General features: G+C 41.1%; 1 protein-coding gene across 13 annotated transcripts in view; it reads left to right on the top strand.

Annotated features, from left to right (window-relative positions):
- Nucleotides 1–13546, top strand: part of LOC125453124 (protein unc-13 homolog B) — a 495854-nt gene extending 482308 nt beyond the window's left edge. For all 13 annotated transcript variants that reach the window (XM_059648673.1, XM_059648694.1, XM_059648669.1 and 10 more), the window contains 3 exons: nt 2571–2663; nt 7901–8060; nt 11898–13546. In XM_059648673.1, coding sequence (XP_059504656.1) covers nt 2571–2663; nt 7901–8060; nt 11898–12183 — 539 coding nt within the window. In that variant the 3' untranslated portion in view covers nt 12184–13546. The remainder of the gene's footprint in view (nt 1–2570; nt 2664–7900; nt 8061–11897) is intronic.
- Nucleotides 13547–13709: the final 163 nt, after the last annotated feature.

The raw sequence follows: 13709 nt of genomic DNA, 5'->3' as shown, positions 1-13709 counted from the left end.
CGACGCTTGCGGTACACCACTAGTAACTGGTCTCCAGGATGAACATTTCCCATCAACTACCACCCTCTGTCTTCTTTCAGCAAGCCAATTTCCGATCCAAACTGCTATATCTCCCACCATTCCATTCCTCCAGATTTTGTACAATCGCCTATTGTGGGGAACCTTATCGAAGGCCTTGCTGAAATCCATATACACCACATCAACCAGTTTACTCTCATCTACCTGTTTGGTCACCTTCTCAAAGAACTCAATAAGGTTTGTGCGGCACGACATTCCCTTCACAAAACCGTGCTGACTATCCCTAATCAATTTATTCTTTTCGAGATGAATCAATTTATTCTTTTCTATAAGAAAGCAGGGAGAATTTGACAAATGAAAAAAAGAAAGGAGCTATCACAGATATACTCAGCTTCCTGGACACTTCTCTATGCTCCTAATGACTGTGTAAACGTTAACCTGGAATTGATTATTAACTTGCTCTCAACAGGGAATGGAAAAAAGAGGGAAGAGTAAAGAATGAGGATTGAAGATAGGAAAGAAGTAGTGTTATTGATGTCACTCACAAAATATCATATATGGAAAACTGAATAATTTTGTTTCTAAATCTGTTATATTTCCAATCCTTATAATCTGCCAGACTGCTAATTCAGAAACCAGTTCAGAAACCAGTGGCAGCTGTGCAAATTACATTTAACATGCTTATTGTGTCATTCAGTATTTAGTATTTATGTGGATAGAAACCCATCCCTGCCTCCCTAACCTGTTCTTCCTCTCACCTATCCCCTCCTCCCACCTCAAGCGGCACCTCCATTTCCACCTACTAATGTCATCCCACCTCCTTGACCTGTCCATCCTCCCTGGTCTGACCTATCCCCTCCCCAACTATACTGTCCTCTCCACCTATCTTATCCTCGATCTTCTGTCCGCCTCCCCCTCTCGCCCTATTTATTTCAGAACCCTCTCCCCATCCCCCTCTCTGATGAAGGGTCTAGGCCCAAAACATCAGCTTTTGTGCTCCTGAGATGCTGCTTGGCCTGCTGTGTTCATCCAGCTTCACACTTCGTTACAATGTTTAGTTTGACTGGATTTAGCTACTTTCACAAATGCATTAAATTCTATGTGATCAGTACATTCATTGCAAATTAATGATTGTTGTTGCATATAGATAACTCGCTGGATGTTTATTTTGTGATTTGACTTGCAAAGAATTGACCCCTCTGCTGAAACTACTGACTGGCAGAAGCAACTTCAGGGAAGTTGTTGTCCACACTGATATGGCCTATATATGATTCCAGATGTAGAAATCATGTTGATTCTTAACTGCTGTCTGATATAATGACCTAGAAAATCACTTAGATTTATCAAACTACAAGGAAATCTAAAAGAAATGAAGCTGTATGGGTTACCCAGCATCAACCTAATCACTGGACACAATACTTGAAAAGTCCCCCTTAGTAACAGCTGGGTACTTGTGTCAATATTGAAAGAGTTATCCCGTAGACAAGTGAAGCACTAGCCTGACATGGTCATAACATATAATTCTGTGAGTATCACAGTACTCAACATGCTATCAACTTACCAACAAGCCAGATCCTACATGCCAAGGACTGCACCGCTTGAAAAAAGCCACTCACCATCACTTTTCAAGGTTCGTTCAGGATAGACAACAAATGTTGGCCCAGCCACTGAAAGCTGCATCCCATGGGTGCACATGAAAAACATAAGTACGCAATGAAAAATAGGGTATTTTGGCAAGTGGTAATATCTTTATCTCTGAGGCCCCACCAGTCCTAGAGGTGTATCATAACATGTCTGAACAGGTTGGTTAAAAATAATTAGTGAATAATGGCAGCCCCATAAGTATGCAAATATTTTATCGAAAAATATGCTGCTCCATATCCCTGCTGTAACCTGGTACCCAAAAACGAATTACCTTTGGATCTGTATTTGCAAATTGGAAAACTGGCATCTATTTCTACGTTACGACAGTAATGAAAACTATGTGAATGTTACAGTGCCTGGAGTCAACATTTATATGTGCAAGATGGTCTTTGTAAGTTATATCTCATGAGTATATTAGTGTATGTTATTTTAGTATAGACCCTTTTAATACGGTTCTTCAGCCTTCACAGTTAGCGTTCTTTTTCATGCCTATAAGCACACTCTGTGGAAAATGTCTGAGAAGTAGAAGGTGTAATCTACTGCATTTAACAGTTTTAGGAATGAATGACAAATCATTCAATAGTAACCACATATTACTGAAAATCACATGAAGTCAAATAAAGCAATAGTTTCCTCAGCCATGGCTTCTTGCACCCTGTCCTTAAGGTACTTCTTAATGTTGGGTTATGATTAGTATGTATGCATGACTGATATGTGGAAATGTTATGCATGGATTACATCACATTGGAATGTATTCACGCATGAAAACAATTTATTTTGATGTCATAGTTCTTGTAGGTATTTTACACAGTAATTTGATACAAATGCAACAATGATATCCCTTCTGTTTGTTACCTAATGAGCCTGTAATTTCTGTATTTTATCTTTATGTTTTAATTGTTAATCAGGCTCTGGTGTGGATGACCCAGTGGGTGAAGTCTCCATACAAATAGACCTTTTCACCCATCCAGGAACAGGCGAGCATAAAGTAACAGTGAAAGGTAAGAATAATACACAAACAGACATTCAAATAGCAAGGACATTGGTTCCCCCAAAAGACGTAACAAGACTCTAACGCATCAAATTGGAAAACTTTTCCAAAGAACATGGTTTGAAGTCAGTTTTTCTAGCTGCTAAACTTCAAAGAAGCTACCTTCAATCTCCTCCATACACATGAAATGGTGGCAAATTGATTGCAGTTCAAAACTTTCTCCTGCTGATAATGTGTTAATTTTTCTTACAATTTTACTGTTTTAAATTCATTCCTTACCAACTACATGTGTTTCTTATTTCCATTTATTCCCTCTGTACATTTTTCTTGCAGTAATTGCTTATAACTTTCCAATTTGCAGTATTTAAGAAGCTAGCAGGCCTCTTGTGTCATTGTGTCATTGTGTCATAACATGAACTGTATAAAATTTAAATGCAAGCAGCAACATATATTTAAAAGGCACTGGAGAGGTACATGAATAGGAAACTTTAGAGGAATATGGTCTAAATGCTGGCAAATGGGACTAGATTAGTTTGGGATGCCTGGCTGGAGCGGATGAGTTGAATCAGTGGGTCTGTTTACATGCTGTATGAATCTTTGTCTGCAACTTGTTTTCAAACATCCAGAATTAACATAAAGTCAAAATGGACAATTGACAAACTGTGGTTTAACAACTCTCAGTGCGTTAAATAGCAAATGTAGTCAAACCACGGTCCCATGTATATTTCACCAAATCTCATCAAACGTTTACAAGGGATTCCGATTCTTCACTTTGGAAGACTTTCTTTGGAATCATCAAAAGTCACAGAATTATTACACTGGAGAAGGAGACCTTTTGGCCCATTCTGTCTGCACTGTTTAATGAATGAACATTGTGACTTAGTACCATCTTCTGCCTTTTCCTTTAGCACAGCACTTTATTTCTATTTAAACAACTATCTAACATCCTCTCGAATGCTTTGATTGAACCTGCCTCTGCACATTGAACCTGCCCCTGTATTCCAGACCTGAACACTTGCTACATATAAAGGTTTCCTCACATATCGCATTTCCTTCTTTTGCAAAGCATGTTAGTTCTTCATCACCTCCTTCTTGATCCATTTATGAGCAGGACCAGTGTCTAGAATTGTCATTATTTTCAAAACCGCCTATAAATCTCCTCGTAGCCTTCTCCTCTCAAAGGAAAATCGTCCCAACTTCACCAATCTGGCATTGTGATTTATGTTTCTCATCCCTGGAATAATGCTCATAAATCTCTTTTTCAGACCATCCAATGCAATGACATCCTTCCTAAAGGGTGGCACCCCATAACTGCAGAAGTTCTCTAGCTGAGGTCTGACCAGGTGTAGGTTCAGCATAACCAGCCTGCTGTTGAACTCTCTGCCATACTCAATAAAGTCTAGGATTATGTATGTTTTGTCAATAGCTATCTACCTGACTTGCCACATTTAATAATTTATCTGCCAAGGTCTCTCTGCTCCTGCATACCTTATAACATGGTAGCCGTTACTTTATACTGTCTCTCCAGGTTCTTTCTACCAAAATTTAACACCACCATCTCCACATTAAACTTCATCTGCCACCTACCTACCCATTCCACCAACATGTCAACATCCTTTTGAAGTTTAGCACTGTCTTCCTTGGGTTATTATGCTTCCAGGTTTTGGAAACAGAAAGCCTAGTTCATTTTAATATAAATCAGAAAAAGTAAAGATTCTAATACTGACTCCCAGAGAGTGCCACTGCAAACCTTTAGCAGCTTGAAAAATATCCATTAACCATTACTCTCACTTACCTGTCACACAACCAATTTTGTATCTACATGCTATTCTCGTCTTTGTTCTGTGAGCTATAATTTCTTTCACCAGTCTGTTTTGTAGCATTGTATCAACTGCCTTTGGAAGGCACATCGACAACGTCACTCAAGTCAGTCCTCTCTGTTTTCATTTCAAGGAGCTCCAGAAAGTTAGTTGAATAAGACTTTCCTTTAAGAATTCAGCATTGGCTCTCCACACTTAATTCATTTGTCCATGTGATATTAATTCAATACTGAATTATTGTTTACAATGTTTGCCCTCCTACCAAAGTTAAACTAACTGCTCTGTAATTGTTAGGGTTTTCCTTACAACCATTTTTGAACCGGGACGTAATGTTTACAGTTATCCAATCCAAACACAAGAGATGCTGTGGAGAGCATTTTTGACCACCGAAGGGAGGATGTTGCAGTCCTTGAAATAAGAGGATACCTGGGATGTTTGGGAGTGGAATGCCCCATCTTGAAAGCAGATATGGCAGAGGCAGAGGAATTAGGGGTAGGGGATCGCATTCTTGCAGGAAGGTGGGAGAGAGGAGGTGTAGTCGAGATAGTTGCGGGAGTTGGTGGGCTTGAAATAGATGTTGATTTCAAGGCAGTCACCAGAGATGGAGACAGAGAGGCCCAGGAAGTAGAGAGAGGTATCAGAGATGGTCCAGGTGAATTTGAGGTTGGGGTGAAAGGTGTTAGTAAAGTTGATGAACTGTTCAAGCTCCTTGTGGGAGCATGAGGCAGTGCTGATACAGTCATCGATGTAGCAGAAGAAGAGGTGGGGGATATTGCCAATGTTATGACTACCCCCTTTGGTCTATAGGAAACGGGAGGAGTTAAAGGAGAAGTTGTTAAGGGTAAGGACGAGCTCGGTTCAGCGGATGAGGGTGTCGGTGGAGGGGTACTGATTGGGCCTGCAGCAGACGAAGAAGCAGAGGGCTTTTAGGCCATCTGCTTGGTGAATGCAAATGTACAGGGATTGGATGTCCATAGTGAAGATGAGGTGTTGTGGGTCAGGGAATTGGAAGTCTTGGAGGAAGTGGAGGGCATGGGTGGTGTCCCAGACATAGGTGGTGAGTTCCTGGACCAGCAGGGAGAAAGCAGAGTCAAATCAGGGGCTCAGACAGGAGATTCTGCGGCAGGAATCATGAATCTAGGACATTTTTCTGAAGTAGGGTCTGGACTTGAAATGTCAGCTTTCCTGGTTTTATGATGCTGCTTGGCCTGCTGTGTTCATCCAGCTCTACACGTTGTCTCTAATCTAGGACAGTATGTTGGTTTCCTGATGCCTGGGTTAAGCATGTCTCAAAATGTTTGAATCTCATTGTCAAGTGAGAAGTGGAAGTTATTGCACACATTGGTAGAAATGACATAGTTAGGGAAAGGGTTAGCTTTCCAGAGTAAATGAAGAGGTTTGGTAGAAGTTAAAAAACAGAACATCAGAAGTAGTAATCTCTGGTTTACTTCCAGTACAAAGTTCTCATGAGGGAAGGAATAAAAGAATAGGGCAGATAAATAAGTGGCTGAAGAGATGTGCAATGTGCAGAGATTCAGTTTCTTGGAACATTGGTATCTCTTCTGGGACAGAAAAGACCTTTTCTAAAAGGATGTGTTTCACCTAATCTGGAAAGGGACCAATACCCTGGCAAGGAGATTGGCTAGTTCTACTTCGGGAGCCCGTAAACTTTGAGGTTGTGGAGGTTGGGTTGGGGGCTGAGGGTGTTGCTTCCTAAGTAACAGTGAAAATAAAAAGAAAGAGTAGGTTGGTTATGAAACAGGAAGGAGAAAGTTAATTACAAATGATAGATACACAAGTCAGGGAACAAAATAACTCTGGAGAATTAAAATGCATTTATTTCAACGCAAAAGGTGTTTCAGATAAGGCTGATGAATTCAGGGCATGTTTGGAATGTGGAACTGAGATGTTGCAGCTATTACAGAAACTTGGCTGAGGGAAGGACAAGACTGGCAACTCAATGTTCTGGGTTTTAGATGTTATAAGAAAGATAGGAAAAGAGGCAGGAGAGGATGGGGAATGGTATTTTTGATTAAGGAAAGCATTATTACTGTAATCAGAGAAGATATTTCTGAGGGATCATTCAGCAAAAATATGAGTTGAAATTAGAAATACGAAAAGTGCGATCACCTTGATCGTTTTGTACTGGAGCCCAACCCCCCCCCCCCCCCACCCCAGTAGTCAGAGGGAAATTGAGAAGCAAATATAGAGAAAGGCCTCAAACATATGCAATATATCACCACCCCAAATTACTGTTCATCATCCTTATTTGGAAATATATCACTGTTTCCTTCAATGCTGCTGGGTCAAAATCCTGGGACTTCCTCCCTAATTACATTGTGCGTTGACTGACACCAAATGAATGGCAGTGGTTCAAGGATATAGCTTACCACCTTCTCAAGGGCAACTTTGAGTAATAAGTGCTGTCCAGAATTCAACATCCCTGCAGCAATGCACCCCCAAGCCTCAACCACTACCTCCCGCCCCCTCACCAGGGCCTGCCTGTCCCTTTGGTCCCTGGATTTGCTTGTCTTTAACAGCCAGCATATTCATTTCCCAAATAGTCGACAACTCATCAGGTTCAACTGCTGATAGCATGGGACTGGCAAACCCAGAAAACTTTAGTGAAACTGACAAGCTGCAACTGTGCTAAATTGAAAGACTGCTGCTCACTATGTTTTTCTTTTCTTACCACAGTCTGTCAACGAGAACCCTCTTCATTCCTCTTTTCCACTTACTGGCTGTCCATACTAATACCTTGGGCTGATTGTGGTTTGTTGATCTTTTGGGTGGCACCTGATGGAATGATTTTAGAAATCTGCACTACTTCTGCGAACTTCCCTCTTTTTTTTTATGTGCTGACTAGGACAGCATTTAAAGCCCATCATATTTGCCCTTGAGAAGGTATTGAGACATTATCTTCAAGCATTAGATTTCCTTTGTTCCAAGGAGAACAATCCTGAGCTTCTTTATATTAAATCTATTTTATTAAATCTCCTCTGCAGCCTGTAAAGTACATTCACAACCTTTCTAAAATGGAGTAATCAAAACTGGTTAACTAAGTCTCCTGTTTATTTCTGGGAGTTGGTTGGCTCAGTTGGCTGGACAACTGGCTTGTAATGTAAAGACTTGCTGCCAACATAGTCTCCATATGTGCACCAGTTGACGTCTATCCTTCTGAACTCCTGTTCTTGCCTGATGTGTAGTGAACCTCAGAATAAACCAGAATAATCGCCGTCAACTTTCTGACAAATTATTTATTTTATTTTTATTTTTATTACTTTTGGATGGAATGATTCGAAGTTCAGGAAAACGATGACTTCAACAAGTCATAGTAATTTTTACAAAGGTTCAACATTTTTTCCGGAATTTGGTATGAGGTTTCTTGAAGCAGTTAATACAGCCTGAGATGATTGATGTTTTTCAGTGGTAGCAGCAAATGATCTAAAATGGCAGACAAATGGAATGTTTCGGCCATTTGTTGAGGTCACGATGATTGGACCACATCTTAGTGACAAGAAAAGGAAGTTTACCACAAAATCAAAGAGCAACAACTGGGCTCCAAAATACAATGAGACATTTCACTTGTGAGTAAATATTGGATTTATATGCAATAATTTTATGTAAGCATTATCCAAATTCATACCCCTAAGATACAAACAGCAACAAAAATAATCCATGTGAAGGTTTCTTTTAATATGTATGTATTTAGGGAATAAACATATGCTCAGGGAAGGATTGAATCATTTCAAAGTGAAAAGAAACCATGCTCCTGAGATGCTGCTTGGCCTGCTGTGTTCATCCAGCTACACACTTTGTTATCTTGGATTCTCCAGCATCTGCAGTTCCCATTATCACAGAAACCAAGTTCCATGTGGGCATAAAGATAGAAAGTGCTGGAGAATCTCAGCAACTCAGGCAGCACCTGTGGAGAGAAACAGAGTTAATGTTTCAAGTCCCAAATTACTTTACTTCAGAATCTGCACAGCGAGTGCAGAAGTGACAAGGAATAGAGTGGCTCCTTTTTAGGTAGGAAAGTGAAAGAATCCACAGCTAATGATACCAGATCCAAATTTCTTCTGACCAGCATTGCTCCAAGGGAAGATCTATGGTACAGGAGACCCAGCAGACACTGGATATTCACAAAAAATCTGAGGATATCAGGCCAAGCAGCATCTCAGGAGCACAAAAGCTGACGTTTCGGACCTAGACCCTTCATCAGAGAGGGGGATGGGGAGAGGGAACTGGAATAAATAGGGAGAGAGGGGGAGGCGGACCGAAGATGGAGAGTAAAGAAGATAGGTGGAGAGAGTGTAGGTGGGGAGGTAGGGAGGGGATAGGCCAGTCCAGGGAAGACGGACAGGTCAAGGAGGTGGGATGAGGTTAGTAGGTAGCTGGGGGTGCGGCTTGGTGTGGGAGGAAGGGATGGGTGAGAGGAAGAACCGGTTAGGGAGGCAGAGACAGGTTGAACTGGTTTTGGGATGCAGTGGATGGGGGGGAAGAGCTGGGCTGGTTGTGTGGTGCAGTGGGGGGAGGGGACGAACTGGGCTGGTTTAGGGATGCAGTAGGGGAAGGGGAGATTTTGAAACTGGTGAAGTCCACATTGATACCATATGGCTGCAGGGTTCCCAGGCGGAATATGAGTTGCTGTTCCTGCAACCTTCGGGTGGCATCATTGTGGCAGTGCAGGAGGCCCATGATGGACATGTCATCTAGAGAATGGGAGGGGGAGTGGAAATGGGAGTGGAAACCGCAACTTTCCCCCCACAGTGATCGAGAACGCCCTTGACCGCGTCTCCCGTATTTCCCGCAACACATCCCTCACACCCCGCCCCCGCCACAACCGCCCTAAGAGGATCCCCCTCGTTCTCACACACCACCCTACCAACCTCCGGATACAACGCATCATCCTCCAACACTTCCGCCATTTACAATCCGACCCCACCACCCAAGACATTTTTCCATCCCCTCCCCTGTCTGCTTTCCGGAGAGACCACTCTCTCCGTGACTCCCTTGTTCGCTCCACACTGCCCTCCAACCCCACCACACCCGGCACCTTCCCCTGCAACCGCAGGAAATGCTACACTTGTCCCCACACCTCCTCCCTCACCCCTATCGCAGGCCCCAAGATGACATTCCACATTAAGCAGAGGTTCACCTGCACATCTGCCAATGTGGTATACTGCATCCATTGTACCCGGTGCGGCTTCCTCTACATTGGGGAAACCAAGCGGAGGCTTGGAGACCGCTTTGCAGAACACCTCCGCTCAGTTCGCAACAAACAACTGCACCTCCCAGTCGCAAACCATTTCCACTCCCCCTCCCATTCTCTCGATGACATGTCTATCATGGGCTTCCTGCACTGCCACAATGATGCCACCCGAAGGTTGCAGGAACAGCAACTGATATTCTGCCTGGGAACCCTGCAGCCATATGGTATCAATGTGGACTTCACCAGTTTCAAAATCTCCCCTTCCCTCTACTGCATCCCTAAACCAGCCCAGTTCGTCCCCTCCCCCCACTGCACCACACAACCAGCCCAGCTCTTCCCCCCCACCCACTGCATCCCAAAACCAGTCCAACCTGTCTCTGCCTCCCTAACCGGTTCTTCCTCTCACCTATCCCTTCCTCCCACACCAAGCCGCACCCCCAGCTACCTACTAACCTCATCCCACCTCCTTGACCTGTCCGTCTTCCCTGGACTGACCTATTCCCTCCCTACCTCCCCACCTATACTCTCTCCACCTATCTTCTTTACTCTCCATCTTCGGTCCGCCTCCCCCTCTCTCCCTATTTATTCCAGTTCCCTCTCCCCATCCCCCTCTCTGATGAAGGGTCTAGGCCCGAAACGTCAGCTTTTGTGCTCCTGAGATGCTGCTTGGCCTGCTGTGTTCATCCAGCCTCACATTTTATTATCTTGGAATTCTCCAGCATCTGCAGTTCCCATTATCTCTGAGGATATCAGGTTTCCCTTAGACTTTAATCAGATTGAAATTTGCCCAGGAATTTAGGATGGACATAATCCACTCCAAACACAACCCTTAAGGGAAGAATGCTAGGGTCAAGAAAGGAAGCTCTTCGCTGGGGATTACATCAACCACAGTCGTACTATCACTAAGCAACTTGAATGTTGGTTTGTTAGTAGAAATTGGCATCTTTAGATCAACTATAATTAGCTGCATGCAATATTGGCTTAAGAGCCTGTATAGGCTACGCCTCTTAAATTCGTTCAAATATTCATCTGCTGTGTGCTGGTTTTTATGTGCTAGAAGTGAATTTCTTCCCATCATACTTTATTTAATCCTATCTACATATTTTTCTATTCCCTTTTCCCTCATGTCTTTTTTAATTCTTATGTAGGATGTAGGCATCACTGGCAAGACCAGTATTTGTTGCCAATCCCTAGTTATCCCTTAAACTGATTGCAATGTTAGGCCTTTAAGAGTCGACCATTTTGCTGTTGGTCTGGACTCACATGTAGATTCACCCGGTTAAGAACAGTCCAATTTTCTGCTCGAAAGGTGGTAGTGAACCAAATGGTTTTCACGATAATCAACAATTGTTAGTTTCATGGTTGCCGTTAAGCTAGCTTTTAATTCCAGATCTGTTTTAAATGGATCCAAATTTTAGACTATTGTGGAATTTGAACCTTGTCCCTACAGTGTTAGTCCAGGGCTGTGGACTAATGCTTCAGCGACATAACCATTAAGCCACTGCCTTGCACTTGCCTGGTTTCTTCTTAAGTCCGTTGATGCTACTTACATTAGCTTCTCCTTGTGGCCAATATTACCTCATACTCAAAGGTCAATATTCTTTATCTCATTCATTGTACCAGTCTCCAGTAATATGCAATACACTGTCTGAGACTGAGGAAAGAAGTACCCAACAAAAAATCCTTCTCAACAGGATCATATTTCCCTTTAATGAAATCAGTGAACTTCTGTATCTTATAGGCTGCACAGAAAAGACTGGAAACTAGTAGGACCTGCCGATGATGGAGAATCTGAGATAATAAGGTGTTGAGCTGGATGAGCACAGCAGTCAGGCAGCATCAGAGGAGCAGGAAAGCTGATGTTTTGAGTGGTCCAGAACCAAAACGTTAGCTTTAATGCTCCTGTGATGCTGCCTGACTGCTGTGTTCATCCAGCTCTACACCTTATTATCTCAGAAAATACTGGAAATAGCCAAAACACAGTGCATCTGGGTACTTATCATTTTTAACATATTACACCTGAATTATAGTTGGATCGTTATAACCCCAAGAATTCAGGGCTTATATTATGTAAAGTTTAAGACTAGAACCTAAATTTAATCTGTTATTCATTGACTGTCTTTAACTATTTTTGATGCTTCAAAGCAATGTTGAATTAACATGTCACAACAAATCAGAGAATTAAAGGTTTTTTCCTTTCTTCTTCTTACAGTATATTGGGTAATGAGGATGGTCCAGACTCATATGAACTTCAAGTCTGTGTGAAGGATTATTGCTTTGCCAGAGAAGATCGTATAATTGGGATTGCTTTAATCCAGCTACGAGATATTGCAGAAAAAGGCAGTTGTGCTTGCTGGTGTCCACTAGGCCGCAGAATGCATATGGATGAGACAGGACTAACAGTTCTTCGTATACTATCACAAAGAACCAATGATGAAGTAGCAAAAGAATTTGTCAAGCTGAAATCTGAATCACGATCTGCTGAAGAAAGCAGTTGAATCTTGGATTATGCGAATATTGTTTCTTTATTTCAATGCCATTGGCCACTGCATTTTCTTTGGTTTCTAATTTATACCTCGTGCCAATATGTGCAAGTGTTCAACAAATTCTCTTTTGTAAATGGAACTTTGTGCACTACTTTGTCTTTGTTAATAAGCATGTGTTGTATACCAATCAAAGTATAGATCTTTATGTGAACTTTATTTATTTACAGTAAGCAGAATATAAATTGTGATTAGAATAAAAAGTTATTGCTTTTAAAAAATAGGATGCTTATATTTATGTAAATAATTTTATGAACTGACTGGAGACTGAAAGTCCCAAAGTATTTTTTCACTTTTATTGAGCACTGTGATACCACCCTTCAGAGTGAGATGTAAAACTGAGAAATAGAAAAAAACAAACCTATAGTATATCCTAGTTTTCATGTCCCTCCGATCGGATTGCCAAGGATTTCTTTACACTGTAGATGAAATCATGCATTTCGCTTACAGGAGTACAGATACTAAAACAGTTAAGTCTTTTCTGTGAAAATACAGTGCTATGTACAACAAGGTTCCTGTACAAGAATGGTTTATGCTTAGAATCTTTTAGCCAAATTGTCAAGCTTGAAACTTGTAACAGTTAATTAATGTTTAATGAAACAAATCAGTATGGTTTTAGTATGAAAATTGTGTTTTTGATTTTTTTAAGCAATTGTCACTTTGTTACAAGATGCAATAGATTTTAGAAATTAAAAAACAAATTAATCCTGCAATAAGTGAATAAGGGTCTGGAAGAAATGTTGACCAAATGTTTATTTCATGATTTTTTTTATTAGATTTCTGATAAACTGTGAAAGTTATCCTGAATTTGCTACCAATTTTGTTTCTGTAGTTTCTTAGCTATCTGAGCATATGATCCTTAGAAACTAAATATTTTGAAAATTATTACAAATGACTTTGTGCAGTGGTGATATATGTGTATACATTTCTAATAACATATCACGTTATGCCTGTAAAAAAAAACTTCTTTATAACTTCATACTCATGTCTTTAATATTGTTGGGTAATCATTATTTATCTCTAGGCAACAAATTTTTCATAGTTTATCCAATCATCTACTGTGTTAACATAGGTGAACTATCCATGGAAATCCTGGAAAATACTGTAAATGGCATTTATACTGTTTCTTTGGGGTTTGAGAGATTACTTCATTATAGTTACAGTGAGTAATTGAGGGAACTCCTACAGAAATTTTACATTCTAATATTTTGGCTCTGCAACCTATGCACTTATCACTTGGTAGACTATTTGTGTCATTCTTGTATATCCATGTAACATGCCATTTCTACAAGGTATCACACTATAATAAAGTCCACTGGCAAAGCACATAAGTGTTGTTACTGTTAGACTATGTTGGAATACTTTAAGATTAAAAAAGAAAGTGAGTTAATTTTATGGTGTCATTGTAAAACATGAATTCTTAATTTTTTCAGTAGAATGTGTTGGGGTTGCTGATGAGACCTGCTATTGACCATCCCTAA

Source organism: Stegostoma tigrinum, chromosome 1 (assembly GCF_030684315.1).
Source record: "Stegostoma tigrinum isolate sSteTig4 chromosome 1, sSteTig4.hap1, whole genome shotgun sequence".
Lineage (NCBI taxonomy): Eukaryota > Metazoa > Chordata > Chondrichthyes > Orectolobiformes > Stegostomatidae > Stegostoma > Stegostoma tigrinum.
The sequence above is the reverse complement of the archived record's forward strand: the minus strand, read 5'-3'. Positions and strand labels throughout refer to the sequence as shown.